The 27,639-nt window shown below is 41.9% G+C and overlaps 1 protein-coding gene and 1 long non-coding RNA gene across 2 annotated transcripts in view; one reads left to right on the forward strand and one right to left on the reverse strand.

Moving 5' to 3' along the window:
* Positions 1–25,703, forward strand: part of LOC117231528 — a 129,656-nt gene extending 103,953 nt beyond the window's left edge. The window contains exons 10-19 of the mRNA XM_033490055.1: positions 3,992–5,768; positions 7,961–8,134; positions 17,987–18,212; positions 19,488–19,723; positions 20,312–20,642; positions 20,916–21,130; positions 21,398–21,600; positions 21,700–21,872; positions 21,951–22,115; positions 22,638–25,703. Of these exons, the coding sequence (XP_033345946.1) occupies positions 3,992–5,768; positions 7,961–8,134; positions 17,987–18,212; positions 19,488–19,723; positions 20,312–20,642; positions 20,916–21,130; positions 21,398–21,600; positions 21,700–21,872; positions 21,951–22,115; positions 22,638–23,128 (3,991 nt within the window). The 3' untranslated portion in view covers positions 23,129–25,703. The remainder of the gene's footprint in view (positions 1–3,991; positions 5,769–7,960; positions 8,135–17,986; positions 18,213–19,487; positions 19,724–20,311; positions 20,643–20,915; positions 21,131–21,397; positions 21,601–21,699; positions 21,873–21,950; positions 22,116–22,637) is intronic.
* Positions 9,783–10,901, reverse strand: LOC117231537. Its single transcript, XR_004492990.1, has 2 exons — positions 10,566–10,901; positions 9,783–10,308 (listed from the first exon to the last, which is right to left on the reverse strand). It is a non-coding gene; the product is annotated as an uncharacterized LOC117231537 (long non-coding RNA).
* Positions 25,704–27,639: the final 1,936 nt, after the last annotated feature.

A 27,639-nucleotide genomic window follows, 5' to 3' on the forward strand; every position in this document is an offset into this window, starting at 1 on the left:
AAGACTGTTGTCTTACATCATCGATTTATTATTATTTCGCCGTTATACGCTTTGAATAATCAAAATACTCTCGCGGATTCCTGGGCGAAACATGTGATTTCGAGGTGGCAGTCAGAGTGTTTTAATCGCCGAAATAAACGTATAGGGACACTTAGATTACACTTAGAATTGATATGAAAATAGTTTCAGATTTATTTAATATGCGATGCACAAGATATTCGTCGATATAAATTTGCACGCGTCTCAGCGCTCTCTTTGTCTCACCATCTTCTATACCACATTACCAACGGAACAGTTGCATTCGTCTGTTTTACGAGACGCTGTGCACGTACATACTCTCACACACTGACACTCATATATGTGTGTCACTACTACGCGGCTAATCTAGTGTAGCACACAAAATTTTTTGTTTTATTATTTAATTTGTACTTTACAAATTGTCCATCTGGACATTTGGTAAATTTGTCTAACTCAATTGCAAAATAACACGTGGATGGCTAACCCCAGGGGGATACCATCTTTGAGTGTGGTCACCCGTGACCATCGGTAAGATGAACAGTCCATTGGGGAAGACTGTTGTCTTACACCATCGATTTATTATTATTTCGCCATTATATGCTTTGAATCATAATAAAACTCTCGTGGCGCCCTCAGCGAAAACATGTGCTTTCGGCGTGGCAGTCAAAGTGTTAACTCGTGAGCGGTCAACAATGTGTTAAAAAGCAGAATCCGTAGAGAAATATTTTCTACGATCACTGGCTTCGTCCGTACTTCGTATTCTCTTCGATAAATCGCGGAATTAGAAAATCTCCCTCGATTTGACCACATCTTTTCTCTCAAACTTTTCTCATCTCTGTTCTCCTCCTTCTATCGGGTTGGCAACTAAGTGACTGCGGATTTTGTCATTAGGTGTCATTGACAATATCCGCAATCACTTAGTTGCCAACCCATTATAGTTGCTCCTCGATTTTTCATTTTTTATAATCAACACACCAAAGAATAAATACGGGGAATTGGAAAATAATCAGATATTTTGAAAGACACGCGGTAAACTGAGAAGAATCGGCAACTCGAAGGTAAACCGAGGCAGATTCGAGATGAAACGATAGGTATCGATGCGTCGCGACGAGTTTTAGCGTTTATGGTGGCCGAGAAACACGTTATCGGTGAAAAAAGAAGTTTGCGTAAACTCGGAACGCCGTAGCTACTTTCGTGAGCCACCGGTGGCTCACGATGGGTCGCCTGCTTTTCACCGCAGATCTACGACGATCCGCTCGCTTTCGTATCGCTGTGTCACGAGTTGCGTGGCGCTTAGCTCGCGCGCCTCCATAAAAACTTGAAAGAGAACAGAGCAACTTAGATGAGACAAACGGTGAATGGAGATTGGAGCGAAAGCTGCGACAGAAATTCCACGGTTCGCTACGTACACGTCGTGGCGTGTGTGTAATTGTCGCTGGGAATCGGACGAGCAGCGTTCCGACGTCAGGGTGAAGCGTCAGCCGTTTTAAATGTCAATACGTCTAAAGGTTGGCCGAGAAACTCGAGGAACGCGCGTAGACTTTGTCGAGTACACTTTGTAATTATCATGGTATCGCGTGCACTATAAGGGGTGAAATTAAAAGGAGCGGGGATTTCCCCTTGCCTGGTGGCCAGTGTCGCGTAAATTTCCACTTTTACGGAGATTCTGTTGGCGCAGGTTCGACACGAGCTGCCGCAAGTTTTCATCTTTTTATAACGACGCGTTGCGTCCTTTTTTTCCAAAGGTGTGCACGCCTCCTTTTAACGCCACTTCTGACGTATGTTTGCGCGTGGAAAAGGATCGCCGCACGAGAAAGCGTCGCTCGTCCATCCTCCGAACTTGCAACGATCCGCTGTGAAGTTTAATCGAGTGAACGTTATGCCTGGGACGTGTGACGTGTTGATTGCTCGTATTCTCCACGGATATTCGAGTAGCTTAATCTTTGCTACCTATTTGCTTAATATTCCCACGATGGACCTGCTGTCGTTGCTCTAAGGAGCGTCGAACGTTTCACCGAGATGTCGTTCGAAGCAAATTCGAGCGTACGCGCCAGTTGGCCGTTCGTTTGTCGAATAGAATTCGCTTGCAAATGAAAGAAAATGATTTCATAGGATAATAACACGTGAATATAGATTAGAAAGTAGTGCTCCTGAAATATCTGCGTGCGTGTGTGCATTAGCATTGACCTAATCTTCTTTGTTTGACAAATAATCAGGCTAATCGAGATAACTGAACCATAGTAAGATTACTAGGACGATCAAAGTGACCAATTTGTAATTCTTAGCAGAAATTTTGTAAGCTTTTACGACGGCGAATCCGTCGATACGCGTATCGACGGAGATTAGAAAGAACATTCGTCGGGGAGAACGCGAGCCTGAACGATTTAAACGGAACGACGATTAATTACGACGAAAGAGTTTAGCAAGAAAGTTTTTCTCGATCGTTAAGGAGAATGCGTGCAGGAGAGAAGGTGCGGATCTTAGGTTTAAATTATCGTTATACGTCGGTAAGTGGCTGTAATTTCAGTTGACCTCGATTACACGTAAGAAACGCGTTCGGATAACTCGTTATCTTCAGTCGGTTAATTCCTTTCTTCCGTAGTTTACGTATAACCCTGTCCCGTACGTCCAGGCGTTCCCATAAAAGTTCATCGATGCACCGCTTTTCCAGTAATTTGATCGCGTGTAGACACCGTATGCTAAACCTTCGGTAATTCGTTGTTCCAGCAAATTTTTCGCTGTTGCTAAACATATTTATTTAGGTGTTACCCCGCTCGCTGTTTGCTCTACCTTTTCTTTTTTATCCACGCCCTGTTTTCATCTTTCCCGTTTGATTCTTTTTCTTTTTTACCTTGTTCGAAATAAATTACTTTTATTAACTGGTTTCTTGCAGCGTTTTTACAAGCGGCGGCGCAGCTTGGGACACTTTAGTGGTTGAAGGAACGAAAATAGAAAATTGGACATTTGCTTCGCGCTAGACGTATTCAAATATTTACGCGTGTTCAATTTCAGACAACAAACGTCTCGTTAGGTGAAATTATCTTCCACGCCGGTAGATCCTACAGAAGAAAATAAGCGTGACGAGGGCTTTAGGACGTGGAAGCTCGATTATAACGAGCCACAGGCGCGAACAAATTTGTGACGCGTAAAGAGAAGAAGATACTTCGATTTATTTAATTGTTTGTCAAAATTCCCGCAAGAAGAACACACATCGCGATTTATCCTCCATCCATCGCGAGTTCATCGAACAGAGAGACGCTTTAACACTTTACCGACCGCTACCGGTTCAACAGCGTACGCACGTCCGACCGGCATCTCAGGCGCAGATTCTCCCTGGCGCCGGCTCTGTTTCGGTTTAGACTCTTCAAAACCATTCTTTTCGTTCATCGCGAATTACAAGTTTCTCAAATTGGTGTAAAGCTGTGGGAGCTTACAAAGCAACGCGACTGACGTAATTGAGCAAGATACTTTGGTAACAAATAACAAAATACCGCTCGAATAATGAGATTAATAAGTTATCGGTCGGTAAGCGTCGGCGACGAGAAACCGATTAATCGGCTATCTGTCGGTAAAACGTTAAAATACAACGGTCGATAATTCGCCAATGATACTCGTAGTTGTCATTCGTTTTTCAACGTGCTGGTTGACGCCGTTCGAAGGTCTAAAATTAGTACAACAAAGATCGCTATCGTTTGGAAATCGGTGTCAACCACCCTCGGGTCTCCAAGCTGCTGCTGTGCCACTTTGTTCCACGAAAGTGGCCCGAGTGGGTTCGCTGAATACGTCGTTTCTATTCACGAGACAACAGCGTGGCCGAACTCGCGCGGGGTCGAGACGAGAGTGTGCGGCGCGTGTGTCGCGTGAAAAATAAAAGAGGAGAAAAAAGAAAAGCGAGAGGCCTCGAAGAAAAGGCGTTGGAAGGGTTTGATCGCATCGAAAATCGTTAACAAGCTGATCGTTTTGTTGCGGACAGGTCTCGAAGGCGTAGCGGCAGTGGCGTGACGGACTCGCAGCAGCAACAGCAGCAGCAGCAGAAGCCGCAGGAAGGGCTGGGTCCCGATGAGATGTGGGCTCCTGGCGGGCTAGGGCCTCACCGGGAGCTACCAGTCGACGTACCCGACACCCTTCTACAGAAGGCCTACCCCAACAAGGTAAAGAACCGCTCGTCCGATTATCGGAACGAGATTCGTGGTCCCCGTAGCGCTAGCGACCTCGACCTCTCCCTAAACCTTAAAAACGACACCCTTAAATCGCCACCACGCACCAACCAAGTCGACGAACGCGCTAGAATAGTGTCGGCCGTGGATTGCACGGACGTGACGGATGCGACCTGCGGTAGGCAGTGCGTTCGAACGAACGGTCAGCCGCCGATGCTGAAGATCGAGTTGAAGATCGAGTCGGAGAACCTCGAGGACGAGGACGAGTGCGGCAGAGAGAAGAAGAGAGAAGCTTCGAAGGAAGCGTTGGACACGGACAAATATAGGAACAGGAGTCCGTCGGCGTTGAGTTCGCCGGATTTGAAGAACTTGAAGAGGAATCTGAAGGATTTCGAGGAGGACGAGGAGGACGAAGGAGTGAACGAGGATAGCAGCGGACAGAAGGAGTCGAGCGTCGACGTGGACGTGGAAGAGGATTATCCATTCGCCAAGGAGGACTATCCGACCATGTTGAAGACCTGCAGCGACGACTCGGCCAGCCCGAGAAGCTCCTCGGGAAGGTCGGACAGCACCGCTCCGCTGGACAGTAGCCTGGTGTTGAGACACGCGAAAAACCGTGGCAAAGATTCGCCAACCTACGACGCTAGGAGGATAGATCTGGGCTCGCCGTGTAGACCCGTGGTGCCGGAGATCAAAGTAGCGCCTCTGTTCGGCCGAGCCAGGGACGCCACGTCCTTCGACAATCCTGCCTACGGTCTGGCCGATCTGCAGGATCTACAGGGGCTTCTCATGAGATCCGACGAGGTGTCCGACCTGACCAGGCTCATAGACGAACAATGCGCGATTCCGAGGATTCCGCGCGATCCGCAGGACAGAGTGTCGTCCCCTGGCCGTAGCAAGGATCAACATCAGCACCAACGTGGCAGCGAATTGGCCAAGTCGTCGGAACCGAACGCTCCATCCGGCAAATCGGTGAAATCGTCGAAACCGAGGCGTCAAGAGGACAGAGGGAAGCTGAAGGCGAAGACGAGGAGTCTGGACGTGGAGGAGCTGATACGAGCAGGATCGAGCGACGATCTGTTGGGAATCGAATCTGGCAGCAGCCTCTCCTCGTCCTCGAGGCAGCGGCCCAAGAAGAAGAGGCACCAGCAGATCTCCAGCGGCTACTCTACCCTGAGGAGCGACGCGTCCACCGATCTCGAGCACGTCGATCGTAGCTTTCTGGTGGTCGGCGGCAAAACCTACCGCGAGGTGGCCGTCGACTGTCCGCCCGATTTCGTCCCCGTGACCAAGTGCCACCCTGTCTATCCTCCGCCGAACAAGACGCCCGGAAGCAGCAAGCACAACACCCTCGAGCCGAAACGCGAACGTAACGGCACTATCGGCAGGGATAATAACGGTGGTTTGACGGTGCACGGGGACGACGGGAGTCGCGACTCGTGCGCTACGAGCATCGTGGCCTCGCCCTGCGTTCGCTCGAACGACCTTGGTAGCTTCGTCACGCTACCAACCGCTGGCGATCAGAGTATAGCTGCCACGGAGAACGTAGTTACTAGGTCGCCCCGTACGTTAGACAGAAAGCACGAGAAGAAGGTAAGGTCCAAAGTCAAGAGTCTGTTTTTCGATAGCTTCTTCTCTATCGTGCACCACGAAACACGCAAAAGTACGTTGCTTCACGCTTCTGCTACCAGCACCTCTAATCGCTCAGACAGTAGCACTAAAACCGCTGACAGGTGCTCGGTCCATGTCTGCGACTCCGACAGCAGCTCGCGTCGTGTTTTACCAATTTTCGATAGTCCCTCGGACGATCTGATGGCGATCGAAGCCATCTTCGACGATCGCTGTAACGGGTCGTGGTGCGACGATCGTCTTCAGTCTGCACGAGGATCCAACGGTGTCTCGCGATCTCTCGTATTCTCCGATCTCGGAGACAGAGCAGAGACGCGACGACGCGAGAAGCCGGTGGCTCGCGACAACCCGCAGGTTCGTTTCTTTTACGAACCGAGCGGCGATTTTTCGCGTACAGGCGTCTGCACTGTGACTTTCTCGGCTGACCGGTTCGAGGACGAAGCTACGCGAGGCAACAATAGCTGTCCACCGAACGACGTACATTCCTTTAACGACGATCCGTTCGCTGAACGATCGTCGATTCAACGTACTCCCGTACGTTCGTCGTTCGTTAGAGAAGCCGATCAAAATTGTAGCAACTCGTTGCGCGAATTATCTCGCGGTAAAAATTGTTTGTCGGATGCGCAGGCCTCCGAGTGTCGAAGAAACGGAAGCGACCGCGCGTCACAGGAATCGCCGAATGCGCAGAATTTCACGAATTCGCGACTGTCTCTCGAATATAAAAGATGCAAAGTTGTCGATGTCGATAATCGTAACTCGTACGGATTGGGAGCGAGCCAGGGCGCGTGGAAAAGCGAAACCGAATTACCGACTGTTCGTTTCGACGTGGATCGTCCTGTCGATGTTCAATGCTGGCGATCGGAATCGAATTTGTTCGCGCGGTGGAACGAAGATCGGGGCGAGCTACGCGACTCTAGCGACACGGAAAGGCAATCGGCGAGCGAGACGATACCGTGCATGGACGTCAGGAAGAAACGTACGTACACGTACCAGCACTTCGACGGTCTTGATCATCACCAGGTACATAAATATTCTTTAATTTCACGTACGAAATCTACCTTCCGATTGTTCAGATTTTTCGCCTGGAACGTATCCACGGATACGTATTATCGTCATTTGGAATTTTAGCATACGAAATGCGCGAATTCTTGCAACTTTACATCGCCAGATATAATAGAAATTCGTAACATCGACGTTATTTATGGAAGAAATAGGATCGATCGAAAGTTTTCTTCTATAATCGGTTTTGGATACGACGCAAGAAGCAACGTGAACGCGAAGAGACGCGACGTTTCTCGAAAGAAAAGACGTCGCGTAGATTCTAACGTTCGCGTGGTACTTGCAACGATAAACAACGAGTAGAACGAGAAGCGAAAATACGTTTTCACCGAAGAGATGCATTTCGTATGTTACAATTTAATACATATGTTTCCGTTTATATTGTTAAGAATGTGAGATTGCAGGCACATGGGAAATCTAACGATTGCCAATGTTCACGCGATCTCTGCCTCGGGTTTCAATGGCATCGAGTAAAAACGGCCAGAGCATCGACCGTGTTCGCGATTGCAACGCATGCTCAACGCACGCTTATAGTTGACAAGCATGCGAAAGTAGACAAATCCCATTGTGAACACCTGCTAGCCATAGCAAACGTATAAACCTCTTAATGCACGTGCTTTGCTGCTGCTTCTTCTTCTTTCTCTTCTTCTTCTTCTTCTTCTTCTTTATTCTCGCTTGCTGCGTACTATTTCTGTTTCCTTTATGCGATCTTCGCTGTTCGCTTTCAACGTAATCAACAGCGTCGGACTTGTTCGACTCTTCGAACAGTTGCGAACGGAACCGAACTGGTTAGATAAAATCGTGTGACAAAGTGTAGCGAAGAATATGGAAAAATAAAAAGAAAGAAAAGAAGAAAAAAGAAAAAGAAACATGTAGATGTAAATATAAAGAAACGTACAAAGTAGAGGGAAGAAGATGGAAAAATAGGTGGTTTAGTGAGCGCGCGACAAAGTAGAGGAGAACGTGAGATGGAAAAAAGAGAACGAATTTCTAGAAAACGTATAGGGGAGGAGGCAACTTTTGGGTAGTCGCGATGGCGGCATGTGGCCTCAGGGTGCTTTAATGCCAGCTGTGTTTTCTTTGAAACGAATTTTTAGACCGGTTTGAACGGGGTGAAACCTGCCATCCCCCCGAGAGATCAAAAGAGGGCACCTGCCAGACCGCCGAAAGATAATCTACGTTTGTCCACGCAGAACAATAATGTGGAGAGCACCGATAACGCGAATGCCGAGCCCACGCAACAGCAACTGCATTCCATCAGGAAATATCAGGTAGGAAATAATATCAGCTACGAAAAATAATGTCAGGTTTGAACGTTTCGAAAAGAAGAAACGATAATAACGCGTTTGTACGTTTTCTTCAGTTTCTGCTTCGAATACCTGGACGTTTCGCGCGATAGAGATCGGTGAATAATTCAACGCGGAATTAGCGGTGGGTGTTTAGCTTTCGATTCTACGTTCTTCTTCAACGAGTCTTCGTGCACTCGCAGACACGCGAGCGTAATTGCACTACGTTTTCTCGGTTATGCGTAGCCGATGCAAAGTAACGCTCGTTACTTGCTAACCACCGAGTCGGAAGAGCGACGATGACGGAGATAATCGTGGGGAATTTAACGTTTAGAGAGAGATTAGTGGCATTTTACGAGAAGAAGATGTATCGACGAATATTCGAGTACGAAATGAATCGTACGAGTTTAATTGTAAATGGTTGTGTATGGTGTACCGGTAGTCGAAGCTCTTGGGATACCACTAGTCGCGTTAAAAGCTTCTGAAAGGATAAAGGAATTTTCATTAGGTCGCTGGTTGTTTAGGAAATACAAGAAAATTGATGTTAAAGGATAAACGATTCAGAAAAGATGAGGGAAATACTTGTTGTTTGGTGTTGAGGTATTTTGAAGAAATAACAGAATTTTCAATAGGTTGCTTGGAGTTTGAACATTTTGGAGAAATAGTAGAGTTTTCATCGGATCACTTGGAAGATTCTGGAAAAATAAAGGAATTTTCATTAGGTTTCTGGTTGTTTAGTGTTGAGATGTTATGAAAAAGTAAAAGAATTTTTATGTTACGTCACTTGGGGTTAGAAGCTTATGGAAAAATAGTGTTTTATTAGTGTTCACTGGTTGACTTGATGTTAGAAAATCCTGAAAAATTAAGAGAATTTTCATTAGATCATTTAGCGGAGGTTATGGAAAAATACAGGAATTTCCATTATATAAGTCGGTGTTAGAAGATTCTAGGAAAATAATAGAATTTTCTTTAGGTCACTGGTCGCCTTGGTAATGAAAGATTTTGGAAAATTCAAAGAGTTTTCATCAGATCGCTTGCAAGGTTCTGGAAAAATAAAGGAATTTTCATTAGGTCACACTGGCTGTTTAATGTTGAGATATTCTGAAAAAATAAAAGAATTTTCATTATGTCTCTTGTGATTAGAAGCTTCTGGATAATTAATAGAATTTTCATCAGATCATTTAGTGGAGGTTCTGGAAAAATACAAGAATTTCCATTATGTCAGTCGGTGTTAGAAGATTCTGGGAAAATAATAGAATTTTCTTTGGGTCACTGATCACCTCTTAAAAGGTTCTGAAAAATTAAAAGAGTTTTCATTAGATCGCTTGCAAGGCTCTGGAAAAATAAAGGAATTTTCATTAGCTCACACTGGTTGTTTAATGTTGTTAATATTCTGAAAAAATAAAAGAATTTTTATGTTAGGTCACTTAGGGTTAGAAGCTTCTGGAAAAATAATAGTATTTTCATTACATCGCCGATTGACTTGGTATTAAAAGATTCTGAAAGATTAAAAGAATTTTCATTAGATCATTTAGAAGGCTCCAAAAAAAAAAAAAAAAAACGAGAATTCTCATTATGTCACTGGTTGTTTAACACCAAGAGGTTCTTCAAAAATAAAAGAATTTTCATTAAGTCGCTTGGTATTGAAAGTTTCTTCAAAACTAATAGAATTTTTACCAGGACAATCCTCGTATTAAACAAATAATCCTCGATATTCTTCAATAAGAATCACTTTCATCTGAAATCGTTCGACTGATTGTAGGTTAAGGATACGTATAATTTCACATATTAATGTCGTGAATAATTGAAACGTTGGCCGAGGAATTTCGGTGGGTGTGCGAAAAGTATCGGCCGCGGGAAACGCGTGGTATTCCGCATGAATAATTTAGCGTTATGTAACGATGTAAAGGCAGCAATCGACGATCGTTGTTTAAGAGTACCGTGTACCAGCCACGGGCTGTCCACGTTCCAACAGGAAATTACGAGACCTGGGCACAATGGTTATCGAACAGAGAGCCGCTTCCATAGCTTCTATACTTGTCGAATTTCCTATTTCGTGTCATCGGTTCGTTCCTCCTCTCTTCCTACCCATAACCTTGCGCCATTGTGTTTGGCTAACAGTTTTCCGATTGTTCGCGTTAATCGGCGATAGAACCCAGCTAAAAAAAAACCAAAAAAAGAAGAACGTGGGAAAAATCGAAGGAAATGAATGCTTGTAATTATTCTTCGTAAATATGAACTATATTCGTGGAAAAATTCGCGGGAGAATATTCGAACGTAAACGCTATTTACGTTACAATTAAGATATACTGGGTTGGCAACTAAGTGATTGCCGGTTTTCTCATTACTACCTAGTGACAAAATCCGCAATCACTTAGTTGCCAACCTAATAGCAAGTAACAAAGTAATTAATTACCTTTCGATGGCGATGACCCAAGCTTCTTGCACCAGACCAGAGCTGAACTCGTCCGGCACTACTGCCAACAATTTCAAAACAATTAGTCCATCTTCCCTCCTTTCGTCTAATTCTACTTTCAAATAAACACACGAACAATAAACGCGCGATTCAGTTGAACCGAATTGCGCGTCGTTTATCGGACGACGGTTAATTGTCGCAACAAATCAGAGACACGGAGAAAACAACACAGGTATAGTGTATGATATATTTTTCCTTTTAGAAATCGATCAAACGAAACAAAAACGACGAAACGCTACATTGCTCGAACCGCTGATGTTCGTACATTTCTATTAGGTTGGCAACTAGGAGATTGCGGATTTTGTCGCTAGGTGGTGTTGGCAAAATCCGCAATCACTTAGTTGCCAGCCGAATATAATAAAAATTCAATATCTCACGAAGAAAATCTTATTTTTATAAATTTATTTTTAAACACAAGGAGGTCTCATCGATAATTCCAAACTGCAAGAACAATTTAAAGATGCAACGTTGGTAATTATTCTTCTTTGTTTTTTACAGTCGTTACTCGAAGATTCTCTTACTTTATCAGGAATCATTTTTCATCACACTATGATACGTTCGTTGCAGATAGAATTTTGGATTGAAATGTCCCTGATATCGCGATACCGATCGTTGATCTCCAGAGTTGTATTCCATGGTATCCGTATTAATTTCAGCGTGTACATCGAATAAGGTGGGATACGTATTAGCTTACGATTATTGCGAAACTCCGACAAATCTTATTTTATGTAGCGTTTCTTCGTTACAAGACACGTACGATACGAATAGATCGGTAGATTTGTAATAATCGACCAACGCGATTTAATTTCTCGACTAACGAGTCTCGCAAATAACATCTTTCATGTTAGATTGTGCCAAAAGTTCCTCTCGTTTTATAAAAAAAAAAAATACACTTTATAAGAAAAAACATGTTTTGTTTCACGTTATTTTATCGAATTATAACGATCCGTTTTGTTCTATCACGCTGTTCTATTTACGTCGGACAAATTAGGTTTCACGTTTATACAAAACTCTCATAGAAAGAAGACTAAAAAGAAAACATTCCACTAACCTCAATAAAGAAACAAAATAGTCAAACTCGAAGATCCTGCTGTGGTAGCCATCCACATGCTATTTAGCAATTAAGTTAGAAAAATTTAGCAAATGCCCAGTTGGACAAATTGTAAAGCACAAGTTAAATAATAAAAAAAAGAACGTTTGTACAAACTTTGCCAGATAAAGCAGCTGCGTGCGGAAAGCGAAATACGCTTTTGGGGCAGCTTGATACTTGAAGAATTTTTTCTCTTTTCTTTTTTTTTAATTGTTTCTATTTTACAATTTGTCCAGCTGGACATTCGGTAAATTTTTCTACCTGATATTTGAAGATGTATTGATACTTGATGCGACTAAAACTAAGACACGAAGAAAGAAAAGAAAAAAAGAGAAAAAGAAAATGATTAGAAATTAAAAATAGAAACTAGTACTCGTGGCCTAGCAGCGCACTTGTTTAACGACACTTATGAATTCACCGTCGACCGACGACAAATTCGAGTGAGAAATACCAGAGGACGGTTGCGTCTCCGCGCCACGCTACGTTTGCCTTCTAAAATTCCCGCGCCTTGCCGCGTCTCGTCACGCTGAGTCAAGTGTGGTCTGGAATGTAAAAGAACCCCGCTCACAATAGTCTAAGATTACACGGTTCGAGTGTAACGTTACGAGTAAGTTTCGATAGGTGGAACACATAGCTTACGTACGGTTTGAGTCAGACTTCGGTTCCTCCTCCCTCTTTCTCTTTCTCTCTGCCGCCCTTTTTCCCTACCATGACCTCGGTCTTTGCTTCCCTGCCACTTTACGGAGAAGCCGGATTTTTTTCTTCCCCCTTCCTCTTCTGCTCGTTAAAAACCAGATACTCGAACGCCACCGCACCAAACCAGGAACACGCCGTGCCTGCTGAACGATAACGAGCTATCCTTCTCGTAATTTCCACGATATTATACGAGGAAGAATTCCAGCTATTTCTTTCTCTCTTTCTCTCTCTCTCTTTTTCTCAGAAGAGACCCTCTTCCAGCTTCCAGATCGACTCTCCGCTCTTCCAATCGTCTCTTCATTTTTCTATGAAAAATGCAGAGCGACGCGAGATCGCCGCATTACGATCTCATGCGAAGAACACGAGAGAAAAATAGAACGAGCAGAAGCGTGGATTTTAATGCGCATGATATTCGAAAATGAACAAAATATTGGAAATGTATTGGGTGGGCAACTAAGTGATTGTCATTACCATCTAATGACAAAATCCGCAATCACTTGGTTGCCAACCAATAATATAAAGAAATGGGGTGTTTGGCCAGTTAGCTGGTGCGATCTCCTTAACACTTTACCGACCGATAGCCTATTAATCGGGGTTTTGTCGTCGACAATTTTTCTCATTATTTGAGCAGTAATTTGTTATTTAGTAGTAAGGTATCTTGCTCAGTTGCATTGCTTTGTAAGCTTTCACAGTTTTATACCAATTTGAAAAACTTTCGTTCGCTATGAACGAAAAGAATGATATTGGAGAGTCTAAACCGAAACACAGCTGGCGCCAGGGAGAATCTGCGCCTGAGATGCTGGTCGGAGCAAGCGGTCGGTAAAGTGTTAAGAACTTTGAAAAAACTTTGAAACGTGTACCTGAAATGCGTGACGAGAAGTAAGCGACATCTGGTGAAACGCAGAGTATCGAAACGATTGCTTTATTTTTGAATTTTATTAGCGACAGTTGCTAGTCGTAACGCGAGATATTGTCATTTCTTCGTGACGAGTATATTCGACAAGAAACAGTTAACTGCTTACAATAAGTTAAACTATCGTCTCTACGTAGGTTCCATTCTTTCAATCATGTTCGTAGAGACAGGAATTTGCATAAAAATATCCATGGTGTAATTGAGAATTTTAAATATTTAAACCGCTGGCTGCTTTCACTTGCTTTCGGCGATTAAACGCGAACGTCCGTCGCTTTCTTCAATACTTCAGATCATATCGATCGCCGTAAAATTAATTGGAATCAGAATGAAATTTCCTATCTGTTTCCAGTTTAAACCTGATGATCTTAAACCTACAAATTTGTTCTCTTTCTCCGTGTTGCATTAAAGTACTCTCCACTTGGAATTAGCATCGACGTTAGAAAATCAACACGCGATCTTCTTACGAAAAGCGACTGATAAAAATCGAGCAAAATGTTCAGCCAGTTCTGGACGAGACACGATGTACGTTTTTTTTATTATTTAATTTGTACTTTACAATTTGTCCAGCTGAACATTTGGTAAATTTGTCTAACTTAATTGCTAAATAACATGCGGATGGCTACCCCTAGCGGGATACCATTTTCGAGTGTGGTCGTCCGTGACTACCAATAACATAAACGGTCCATTGGGGAAGAATGTTGTCTTATATCATCAATTTATTATTATTTCGCCATTATATGCTTTGAATAATAAAAATACTCTCGTGGAGTCCTGGGCGAAACATGTGATTTCGACGTGGCAGTCAGAGTGTTTTAATCGCCGAAATAAACGTATAGGGACACTTAGATTACACTTAGAATTGATATGAAAATAGTTTCAGACTTATTTAATATGCGATGTACAAGATATTCGTCGATATACATTTGAACGCGTCTCAGTGCTCTCTGTGTCTCACCATCTTCTATATCACATTACCAATGGAACAGTTGCAATCGTCTGTTTTACGAGACGCTGTGCACGCACATACTCCCACACATTCATACTCATATATGTCACTACTACACGGCTAATCTAGTGTAGCACACAAAATTTCTTTTTTTTTTATTATTTAATTTGTACCTTACAATTTGTCGAGCTGGAAATTTGGTAAATTTGTCTAACTTAATTGCTAAATAACATGTGGATGGCTAACCCCAGTGGGATACCATCTTCGAGTTTGACTATTTTGTTTCTTTAGTGAGGTTAATGGGCTGTTTTCTTTTTGGTCTTCTTTCTATGAAACGAGCGTGTCTCCGTGGTCAGGATTTCAACTTCTGACAAATTTTTACATCGCCTGATCGACAAACACGGCGATGTTTATGCACTCGATTTTGTACGCGAACTTTCGCTGCCAGAATTATAGGAAATCCATCGAGCTGACGTTGGCGAAGCCATACGCGCGCACCACGAGAGTAAACGGGGCTTCGTGCAAGTATTTCTGTCCTGCCAGTGCTTAATCGCCATGGCCGTTACATAAACGGCCGCGAATCGCTTTTGCCATGATTTTTGCGTCAGCGATGCGCTTTATCGCTCGGTGGGCGTCGATCACCGAACGGGTCTCCTGCTGATATCACGACGATTGTAATTCGACGCTCGGCAACGTGCGATTTAATCTTCCAGAGAGTTTCTTTTCTATCGGCAGGCAGCTAAGTGATTACGGATTTTGTCATTAGGTGGCATTGACATAATCCGCAATCACTTAGTTGCCAAGCCAGATATAGGACTTAACGAGAGCAAATTTAGCTGCGCTTACGAGACGCTCGTTGCAATACGCGCGTTCGTTTGCACAATTTTGTTATTCGTTTTTTTTTTGCGTGTTGCTTAGCTCTTTCGTATTTCGTTGAGGGTAGCCGAATTATCTAAACTCAAGCTTTTTTATTTGCTACGAGTTACTTGAATTAAAAAAAAAAAGAAAAAAACGTTTAAACAATCGACTTGTAATTCACAACGATCCCATCGTTTTTGGTAAAACATACACGCGCTATGACAATTTCTCGTCCAAAAGTTTCCTCTATTTAAGCTGCTATTACGCTCTGTTTACGACTTATTTACATGGACGTGGTAATTAGAAAACAAAGTCGATGTTTTATTAGCTGCGTCGATGTTTTATTAGTTACTTTCGTTACCATGAAAATTGCCATGCTTCGAAAATTCTATTACAGAATCAGTTTCGTTATACCGCGTGTTTAGAGCTGACGAATATCCAAAATGACCCAACAACGCAACACTATAAGTACGTTTTCCTTTCGTTTTGCGTTTCGAACGTCGACGATTCCAGCGTTAGATCGGTCGACTGGAGTATAATATTGGCAACTAAGTGATTGCGGATTTTGTCAATACCACCTAATGACAAAATCCGCAATCACTTAGTTGCCAAGCCAAATAACTCGTCTAATCTGAACGAGACGCGGCATCATCTCGACTGAGGATAGTCGAATCAGGTGAATTTTTATTTTAAATGTCAAATGCTTGCTCGATGTCACGATAGATCTTGGATGTCTCTTATTCACTGGATCGTTTATTGTCACACGTTCAGGTGTTTCTTACATCAATGTGTTACGATGTTTGCTTGTTAAACGTTTTATCGTTAGGAAAAATCGCCAGGAATTTTGTCTACACGAGGTAGGTTTTGCATGAGTCGTCGTTTATTCCAGTTGAAATACGTTCAAACGGAAACCGAACGAATCGATGAATAATTAATAAATCAACCGCGCAAAGCAACGTATCCGATATCGTGCCCGGATTCCTGAAATAAATATTCTATATTAAATCGTCCCTTTTTCCTTATTCTATCTCGACGTTCAATGGCTGTCAAATGTACGTACTGTTTACGGACGACGTTTGCTAAAATTGCACAAGGCCACGTCGTGTGACGAACAACAAGGTAAGACAATTAAATTTGTCTGCGAATGAATTGCGATCGAATGGAACCGGCCGATAAAATAACAGTGTTCCTATTCGTATCAGCATCTTCGCTATGTTCAACGTCATTGTGAAGGCAAATAACAAACGTTGTATATCTTCGATATGCAAGGTACGTCTCCGCGTGACATTAAAAGTCATGATTTCTGCTATACCGACACCGTACGCTTTTCTTCTATAGACATTGTTCTATCTGCATCGCTATGACACGAACTTAGCGCTCCATCGACTCTGTAACGATTCCAAACGTTACAAAATAGTCATAATATTTGCAGCTTTGTCCAATCGCCGTTTAAACAGCATTTCTTCGAGAAGTGCAATCAGTTTTAGTTATCGTGATACCACAGACTTTGTTTGCTTTGTTTAATGTGAAACATTATCATTTCAAACACTGTGACACAATCTTCGTGTTCAATCGATTCTACAACAAATCTCAAGATTACAGAGGGAATGAGATGTTCAAGATCGTCGCCATCTGAAGTTTCTTCTTCGAGAAGAGCGCCCGGTTTTTGCCATCCTGACATTGCTAACTTTGTTTCCATAGACATTTTCATTTCAAACACTGTGACACGATCTTCGTGTTCAGTCGATTCTGTTGAGAAATGTTAGGTTGGCACGATCGCTAGTTACTACAAGCTAAGTTGGTACGACTTCTAACGACGCTCTTTTGTCTTAGAAGTCGAACACGTGTTAATTGACCGAGTGTATTCTGTGTATTAAGACGTATTGTACGAGGCGGAAAAATATATTGGAGAAAATCAGAGGTCCGTGGATCGATTAATTATTAACCCCAAACCCATTTCAATCAACAGATTCTACAATTCTAGAGATTACAGAACGAACGAGATGTTCAAAATCGTCGCTATCTGAAGTTTCTTCTTCGAGAAGATCAGCTTTTGTTATCGTGACATTGCTGACTTTGTTTCCATAGACATTTTCATTTCAAACACTGTGACATAATCTTCGTGTTCGGTCGATTCTACGACAATTCTAAAGATTGCAGGACGAGCAAGATGTTCAAGATCGTCGCTATCTGAAGTTTCTTCTTCGAAAAGAGCAATCGGTTTTTGCCATCGTCACAGCACGACATACTTTTCGCTGTTATCTTCATACAATTTAATGTCCTGACATCTAGTTACTCTTAATTTTTCGTAGGCAATCTGGGCCATTTGTGACGCAAGAGAAACTTCTCTAGCGAACTCTTAGCGAATGTTTACCCTTCCCGAAGATTCTTTTAAACATTCTTTGTTTTATATTATTTCATTGAATCGCGTATGATCCATTCAGACGAACACCACAATATTTCACAAATTAGGTTTCATATTTGTACAAAGATTTGTTGCAAAGGACGTGTTTGTAAAAGAAAGACACTTTTGCAACAACCTAATATAGTAAAATACCTCGATAAGCATTGCAGAATTTCTCGAATTAAATCGGGTTTGACCGACGATGAAATCATCTATCCATCGTCGGTGTCCAAATAAAAAATTTTCATAGCAACAGAATTAACAGAAATGATCAATAAAATAGAAAAACCCTTTTCACCTTTTAATTACGCGAACGTAATTAATAAATAATTCACTGTCGCGTGAAAACGTACCTGCGTATAATTCAACCTGTTGAATTTTCCAGTGTTTTTAGCGGATAATTGGATGTACCTGGAATCGATGAAACGGGTGTAAACGAACGGTTTGATTGTAGGAACAGCTGCGGAAACGAAAAGATGAAGAGGAGAGACAGGAGATACTCAATCGGTCGCTACGCGGCTCTACCAAGTTGCACGCGTTGGAAAGCCACGCGACCAGTCTCTCGGGTCAGGAAAATCTCGCGTACGCCCAGGACGAGGTGACCACCACCACCGTCAGCCGCGCACCGCATGTCACCGCGAGCGCCACGCTAGAAGTCGAGGAGCCTCCCAGGCCCCTCAGTAAGTCGTATTTTCCCCCCAGATATACGCCAGCAGTTCAAGGACCACTTCGCTCGATGACGCACTAATGACACTCGTCGTGGCCCATTAGGCCTCCTATTTATGCTCCGATAACTCCTCCATTCCCTTTTTAATTCAGACGTTTTTCAGACTTCGCCCAGACTTTATCCCATTGGTGTATCGTAATTGCGTTTCCTTCGTTTAATCAACTTGCCGTGATATTTGTTGCCGTGACCCTTATGCCAATGATCTGCCATCTTGCTGCGTATTTCTGCACTCGAACAACGTCTACTGTTAATAACGTCTACCTACAATTGGAAATCTCGTTAGTAGAAAATAATTATTGACACAGAGCAAGTTGAAGTTGATTGTACGTTGTATCCCTGTTCCAATAGCTGGCATAGCTTGGGTAAGTAATAGTAATCGCGTAGGAGAACTTTCCAGAAAATGATATTCTAGCGTGACACTATGACGAGTATAGAGTAGACTAAAGACGCTTAAATTTCCTGTTCCAAATTCATAATTCTGGGTATTCGTAAGATCGGTATCATTGATGTCCAATAGCTTTAATAGGAAAATAAGGAAATTAAAATTTCATTAATATAATATACAATTTTTAATGATGGGAATTTAATTGGAGTTAAAGTTCAAATAATTTCAATAGTATGACTTTTTAATCAAGTTAAACTTAAAAAATTATTAAGTATAAAATTCCTTAATTAGTTAAATACTCTAATTAATAAGTATAAGCTACCTAGTGGATCGTACAGTGCCTATAAGAAGTATGGTATGCGCATGCCATTAACGAGTCGCAGGAAGCTTTTTTCTAATAGCAAGTTACCACATTTACCACACTAATTGATTAGCTGCAAGTATATTGAATTCCGTATGATTTACTAGCACCTTCGTATGTTTACGAAAACCGTACAAATACTATGAAACTGAAACGTAGAATCGGGAAGATTCTTTGAGATACCAGAGTACGTGCAGACACCTTTTACGGTAGACACTGTAGTCAACTGCCAAGTGTAAACGGAGAGAAAAGAATTTCCATACGGGAAGTGTGTATATTTAACGCAAGAATTTATCACAATATTGTAAGTTCTCTTCAAGTACGCGGAAAATTTGGAGTATTGGCATAAGGGTTAAGGAAGACATTAGCCGGTCGTTTACCCTTTCACGGAGTTCATAGTCGAACGGTAGAAAGCAACGGTGCCTCTGCGGACGAGAGACGTTTGTAGAATCTTTGTAACAGGCATTCGTTGCATATTTCAGCGTACGGAGAGGTCGTCGCGACGCTGGAGAGGCTACAGCTTCAGTTGCGCAATATTTCCGGTGCCCTAGGCATTTCGGGACCCGGCGTGGAAGCGGAACTCGAAGCGGTGCGGACGCTCCTGGTGCAAAGTCGATTCGCATCTGCCCTCGCCACTCATCACGCCCTCAGAAATCGCTTAAGATCCAACAAAGTTCTGAAACATCACGCTGAAGACGCTTCCAGTTTGGCTCGCGACGTATGTACCCACTGTCATTGAAATTTTGACGGCTCTGGTCGAAGATCTCAAAAGAAAAATACAAAACGATAAGAATGCGCTGTCGTTGATTTATCAAGTTTGTTACGTTAGTTTGTTAAGCAGGCAGGAAATTGAGAGAAAAATGATATTACACGATCGAAGATGAAAAGAATTTGACAAGGTGACGAAGTTTTTTTGTAGAAGCCAAAGGTATAGTCGAACCTCTCAAAGCCAAAATGATCAACTCCATCTTTTCGTCGAGTCCTCAATTTCGTAATCGGCTCATGAGGGTAAAATGCAAGGAACATTTAAGAGAATATCGTCATCTTCTTTTACTCTGCTGAGTTGATCCATGTGACTTTTGGTCAATTACTGTGAAAAATAATATTTTAATATCGATGTTGTAATATCGTGCAGGATACACGCGTTCAGATGCAAAACCAAGTAAAAGAATAATTTTCCAATTACCTAACGGTGTGCCGAGTTTTGTAGAAAATAGGAAAATAAGGAAATACGATGTATCTTGTGCGTTCTTCTGTTCAACCGCCCCTTTAAGCGTATGGCTTTTATCACTGGTGAATATCTCAGTGTGTAGACATACTGGAGAAATGGCAGTCGTCGTCGACGGCAACAGGTGTCGGCGGAGCGGAAACGATCGCCGCCGTGGAGGAGCTGACCGGAATTTTGACGAGCTACGATATGGAAGCTCTTCTACTCGCTCACGACTCTATCATCTCTTACGTCGACGGATTACAAAGGAAACAGAGTCCTTCGTCCTCGTCGCCGAGCGGTCCTCCGAGCCCTACCTCTAGCTGGAGAGGCTCCCGGGTCGTGGACAACATTAAAATTATCAGAATCGAGAAAACTAACGAACCTTTAGGTGCTACGGTTAGGAACGAGGGTGACGCTGTTATAATAGGTATTTTGGTTTCTTTTTCCGATAAAATTGTACGAAAACCTGGAACAAAGGTCAATAACACAGTTTGCGGATATTTTTTAAGAAAACGATGCGATGTAACGTTAAATGTTGATGCGAGAAACACGTTAGCTAAGCTTATGGGCACGGTGTAATTTGGCTCTAAGATTTTTCCTAAACTCCGCTTAAATGTGTTTCACACAAGTTTCTGTTGAATTACGCAAAAGTTATTATTGTTGGATTGTACGTTGAATAACCATAATAATGTTCACGAAGGTCGTGTTGTACGCGGAGGAGCAGCAGACAAGTCTGGACTCCTACACGAAGGCGATGAGGTTCTGGAAGTAAATGGCGTGGAAATGCGTGGCAAGAGCGTGAACGAGGTGTGCGATATTCTAGCCGGTATGCAGGGTAGTCTGACTTTCCTCGTGCTCCCAGCACCCACGAGTCACAGGAACAATTTGTCAAGTAGAAGGGAAGACACAAATCAGGTATCGACGATGTTTAACGTGTTATCAGGATATAGTGATTTTTACTAATATTCGGGAGCTACGGTGATCGACACCTTGTTCTATTCACATATTTATTCACAACGCTCTTATTTGACTAATCATTTTTCTGACGTATGAAAATAGTTATTGTAGTTAATGGAAACATTAATTTTATAGAACATTGTTGCATTCTGATATTAATAAAAATCCCTGTACATTAACTGTAATATTTGATATTGACTTAACCCTTTAATATCATCTTCTCAGATACAACACATACGAGCCCACTTCGACTATGATCCCGAAGAAGATCCTTATATACCGTGCCGAGAATTGGGTGTCAGTTTCCAAAAGGGTGACGTGTTACACGTGATCTCTCAAGAGGATCCTAACTGGTGGCAGGCGTATAGAGAGGGTGAAGAGGATCAGACTTTGGCTGGTCTGGTACCTAGCAAAGCCTTCCAACACCAGTATGTTAATATATATATAATCTTTTCTATATATATTCTATTCCTTGCTTATCAAACTTTTTTAAACATTGTCTGACTGATAATCCGAATTTCATCTAGGCGAGAATCCATGAAACAGACTATCGCCGGAGACAAATCGACCGTACGCGGCTCCAAGAAATCCAGTACGTTGTTGTGCGCCAGAAAGAATCCAAAGAAGAAGAAACGAAACAAGTTCGGGGCAAACTACAATGACGACGGGTATCCGCATTACGCAACGACAGCCATCGACGGTAGATACGAAAAGCATCATGGAAGACGTTTCAGTACGTTCACCCTTTGTTTACTCATCAAACATTTACATTTTCTAGATTATGACAGCGAGGAGGTGCTTACGTACGAGGAAGTCGCGTTGTATTATCCAAGGGCGAATCACAAAAGACCGGTAGTCCTAATAGGGCCACCAAATATTGGACGACACGAGCTGAGACAGAGGCTGATGCAAGACAGCGAGCGTTTCGCAGCGGCAATTCCTCGTGAGCAAGAGATTCGTGTCGCACGCGTATTTCGAAAATGTCGCGATTCAAAATAATTCAGTCCTGTGTTAGAACAACAAAATCATCAAAGTGTCGAGACGCTTGTACACGTTTGCCATTCCGATTTGTAATTAATCTCTCATTTATTTCGGCACATGTTCTCGCGTAGTCTTTCATTTTCTTTCTTTCTTCCGCTTCTCGGCCAGCCAATCACAGTCTCTCCCTCGCGCGCTCCTTTATTCGTCATTCAAATAATCGCTATAAGAGAGAAACGTTCAAGGGCTAAGACTAGAAAATTACACAAGTAATATTGCTTTATCGTTTTCTACTGTCTATCCTTGTCGCTAATGTCAAGCGTTTAGCAAATGGTTTTTTTTGTCATAAGCTTTTAAACAGTTCTTTGTTTTTCTCGAAGAAACTCGTTCGAGTCGCATCATCTTTGAAATACGCGTGTAATACGTATAAATCACTTGTTCTTTATTCAAGGACAACCGTTCTACAGGAAGATACTCATTGTTTCAGATACGAGTCGTCCCAGGAAGGATTCGGAAGTGGACGGCCAGGACTACCACTTTATTTCTCGTTCTCAATTCGAGTCCGATATTCTCTGTCGAAAGTTCGTCGAGCACGGCGAATACGAGAAAGCTTATTACGGTACCTCCGTGGAAGCTATAAGATCCGTTGTAAATTCCGGTAAAATTTGTGTTCTTAATCTCCATCCGCAAAGCCTGAAGATCCTTCGAAATTCGGACTTGAAACCGTACGTGGTGTTCGTGGCGCCACCGAGTTTGGAGAAGCTACGACAGAAGAGGATCAAGAATAACGAGAGCTTCAAGGAGGAGGAGTTAAAGGACATTATAGAGAAAGCGCGGGAAATGGAGGACAAATACGGTCATCTGTTCGATATGATCATTATAAATACGGACACGGATCGAGCGTACAATCAGCTGCTGACGGAGATCAATTCGTTGGAACGGGAGCCTCAATGGGTGCCTGCGTCTTGGGTTCAATAAATGAACGCAGGCTTTCAGGATACCATCGAGCCAGATATATTTTCGCTGAAACGTGTAGCGAAAGGCTAGGCAATTGAGAGAGGCGGCTTTAAAGTCTGACTGGAGATACTTCCAAGGACTGGTTCTTTTACTGGTGCCTGTTATACAATTTTACGTTTCGTACACGCGCGTAATTAAACTCCTTGCCAGGCTATCGTACTTCAAGTACCGCTGGTTTGGTGTAGTCTTCCGTGTCGTATATGGTGCCATCTGATATTCGAAGATCGTCGCGTCAGCAAGCATTTTAGAGGGCGTGGAAAATCCCCGTCTTGTTGTGATTTATCGTTCCTCGAGCCTCGAGGTCTGGCGTCCACCCAGGAAACAGGCAACGAGAACATCGAGATCCTCGACTTTGAATGTCGAAGAATCCTGCGATCGACTGGCGTGGCGCTTCTTTTTCATCGTAACCGGCAAACACTCTAGTTTTCCTCAGCGTAATTTGTACCGCGAGATGCCTCGAGGGAAAAATCGCTACTACTCCGCATAAGATATTATATAATAACGTTTTCCAAAGATGCGTGAATCTTGAAAGAGATCGTCCTACTTCTTTCAAAAGTCACCAGATAATTCCCCAGGATAACACCGAGCCGCGAAGAAAAAAAAAAGCGAACCGGAACCGCGAAAATCTTGGACGGCAGCAGCCTTTTCACTCCGCGAAAGAATCGAAAGACTTTCACACTCGTTCGTATCTTGCGCTGTCAGGAATTTTCACGGCGATCCTATAGCAGGGAGACGCGGTCTCTACCGCAGAGTTTTTTAAGTCAAAAAGAAATATTTCGCAGAACTTTGCGAGTTGTTAAACGATTAACGTAAAGACAAGAAAACAAAAAAAAAAAAAAAAACCACGTTTCCTCGTATTTGTAATTTCGTGTGAACTAGTAATTCGGAGAAGGCGGAACTCATAAGCGTTTCATCGTTCGCCCTAGGCACTCTCTCGTGTTTGTTTAGAGAAAAGAATCATAACTTTTAATCCAAGTAGACATCGTTAATGCGAGTATAGACATAGGCTCGTGTGTGAACCAGCATAAACAAATTTTTAAGACACTTTGAAATGAAACAGGAACTTCTAGGGTACTCCTTTCGTTTTTCGTCCTCGAGCGACCATTAGACCTTTCTTCTTTTTGTTTTCTAATCCGACATCGATACTCCATGTCTCAGCCACTGTTATATTTACCACCCACGTGCATCCTCTTTATCCTCGACTAGCAATAACGCAAGATGTTTTTCGAGTCGAAGATCATCGCTGAAAATGAAACATGGTTTCGTGGCTCCAAAGAAAAAGAAAAAAAAAAAAATAAAATAAAATAAAAAAAAAACCAAAAGAGTTAAGCGAGAAGAAATTAATAGGAATCGCATCGACGATCGATCGTTTTTAGTTCAGAGAGGAGAGATTTTCCGAGGGTAGTTTAATTTCGATGTCGTAAACCCAGCTAGCAGCGAGAAAACAATGTTTCCAAATGAGAGAAACGCGAAAAAAAAAGAGATACTAATTGCTACCTTTTTAGCCCACTATTTAAACAAAAGAAAATTATGTTAAGAAATCACGCACGATGGTCGGAGTAATTGTGCCAAGTGATTGGGCCGCGTGTTAAGGAGGACACGAGAACTGAAATGTGCCAAAATATTTGAGTCTCTTTAGAAGAGACTGGGAGAGGGAGAGGGAGTTTTGTTCAGGAATGACGTATTATTAAAAGAGAAAGAAGGAGGAAAATGTGAGAGGCAAAGAAATACAAAGAGAGACAGAGAAGGAAGAAAGGACTTAGGAGAAACACGCTCAACGGCACTTTCGTATCTGTCATTATATTGATTCTGTAAATATTTGTGCACTTGTATAGAAAAAAAAGAAAGAGAAGATGAATAAGAAGTTATTATCGTTATTATTATTAAATATTATAATTATATTAATTATTATTATTATTATTATTATTATTACCATTAATTGCTTCGACTTTATTCTTGTTAATTGTCATCGTATCACCCGTATTCTATTTTCTCGAGCCATTTTGAGACACAGCTCGTTTTAAATCACGCGAACGAAGGTCAGTAACACGATTGTATTTTTTAAGTGCTAATCAAAAATCCCCGACGACAGCCTTTATTTCTGTCTTTTTTTTCGTCTTTTTTTTTTTTAGCTGGATCCGTGCTCGAGTATGCGGCGTCGTTAATGCGTTATGCCCGACAAATCAATTAGGATTTCCGTAGGTAATGCGTTAACAGTGCGCGCGTAATGTACAGAGAGAGAGAGAGAGAGAGAGAGAGAGAGAGAGAGAGAGAGAGAAAGAAAGAGAGAGAGAGAGAATGTGTGAGTTTGGAATGGTCCCTGTTCGAAGTGTGTGTACATTAATTACCGTTGCTCCCGAGTATTTTTCTCGACAATCCAACTTCATTTTATGTGTAAAATAAACGTACAACATCAAGGAGGAAATCTGTATGTATAGGTGCATACGTTTTGTATATACGTACGGTATATACGCACACATGTATGGGGAGAATCGAACGAGAACCGAATATCAAAAAAACCGACCATTGTTGTTAATCTCGAGTCAGCCATTTTTATGCCTTTTCGTTTCATCCAGCTGTTCTTCCTTCTCGAGCCCGTCAAACACGTATGAAACAAACGTAAAACCGGAAGTCTGAAATAGTCTGAATATACGAAGCGTTGCCTTATTCTTATCCTTTTTCTAACCTTTTTCTTTTTTTAACGTCTCCCTGTCCTTGGAGAAATGCGAAATTTTTTGAAGATTTTTCCTGACGGAAACTGTGTCTAGCAGAGCGATATCGTAGAGTTGTAACGTCGTTTAGAAGTCTGTGATGTGTTAGGTTAATCGAGTCGCTGTGTAGATCGTTGAGCATGGTGCGGGACCGAATTTAATTCCATTATCATTATGGGACCGTAAAGAATCACGAGAACACGCCAATAAAAGTGGCGAATTGATAACATTGCTCGGCGTAGACCGCGGAGTTTTATGCATTTTTTAGAAATTCCAAGGTGCACGTAATACATAGAGATAATGTAAAATATCTCTGTAACGTGTAGTCGATAAAACAGTTTTCTATCTGAGTTTTTGATTACATTCATAAAAATGTGAACTTGCATAAATATCCGCAGCCTACTTCGATGAGATCGGCTCGTATATCCGTCTTAAATGAAAATAAAGCACGAAGTGCCAGATGGCGTGCGGTACTATAATTAGCAATAACGAGGCGCGAAGCTAACAGCGCACAGCCGCGATAAAAGATTCTAAAGGAAAGAAAAAGAAAAGGGAAAGACTAAAATTAGCTTACGCGTTAACTATATGTTGTCTATCGTTTAAATAGATGGCGGGTAGGAGATCCAATGGACCGATCGTTCGTGGAGAGAAGAGAGAAAAAGAAATGAAGAAAGCTATTTATTTCAGACGCACGAAACATTAAACCGAACGAAAAATGCGTTTCATTTGGAGTAGAATTCACCTTGAGATTGAATATTCACGATTATTGCCGTTTCTCAAAGATATTATGTAGATAGACGATAAAGTGGAAAATTATCGTCATATAAATATACATATAGATATATATATATATAAACAGGCACATATACATACAGTACCGCTCATAATTATTTTATATTTATTTCTATAATTATTTCACTTTTAGTATAAAAACTAAGCTAACATGTACGATTTCTTGATGAAACAATGAACACTATCTCGAATGAATTATAGTTTATAATTAATACTGTTTTAATTGAGTCGTGGATTATAGTATTAAATTTCAATCATTCCACTCATCGATTTTTAAAGTCATTCGAATAATTATGAACGGCAGTGTATACGTATGTGAAGACCACAGAGAAAAGACACGATAAGTCACATTTTTCATATGAGAGCAGTTTTAAAATCCAGTACCTTGTTTTGTTGGTCAATCACATACTATCAGAACTACCTTTGTATTGAATTTGATTATGAGGTCGTCCTTCTGTAAAATATTTATATCAGAACTATTGATCTCGAGAGTACTATGGTTATCATATTTTATTTTTTTCACAAAATTTCATTGGATGTGTCATCTATCGTTAAAACGCATATATCTTTGGACAGAAAAATAGGTTGTTCCACTTTTTAACTACGTTATACTAAAGTAAACCTGCTTATTTCTTTTTTTAACCACGAATTAATGTCAGAACCAGAACAAAATTGTACTTATGATATTTCTCTCCTGTAATCTTCGTATGTATATGTATGTACACAAACGTGAGACTTCAATCCTAAGGTAAAGCGAGATGTTCCTCGATATTGCAAAAGATCAACAGGAAGTATCACCATCGTTTCAGCCCCTGAATATCCTCCACACATTCTGTTACGTATTAAATAAAAGTTACTGTAATATTTCTAAGGTTGCTTGTCAACTTCACACACACACACACACGCGCGCGCGCATGCACGTATGCACACACACATACAGAGCTCGATTGATCGATCATCGCCCTTTAT

The sequence above is a fragment of the Bombus vosnesenskii genome, unplaced genomic scaffold (assembly GCF_011952255.1).
Source record: "Bombus vosnesenskii isolate JDL3184/JDL3185 unplaced genomic scaffold, Bvos_JDL3184-5_v1.1 scf7180000013272, whole genome shotgun sequence".
NCBI lineage: Eukaryota > Metazoa > Arthropoda > Insecta > Hymenoptera > Apidae > Bombus > Bombus vosnesenskii.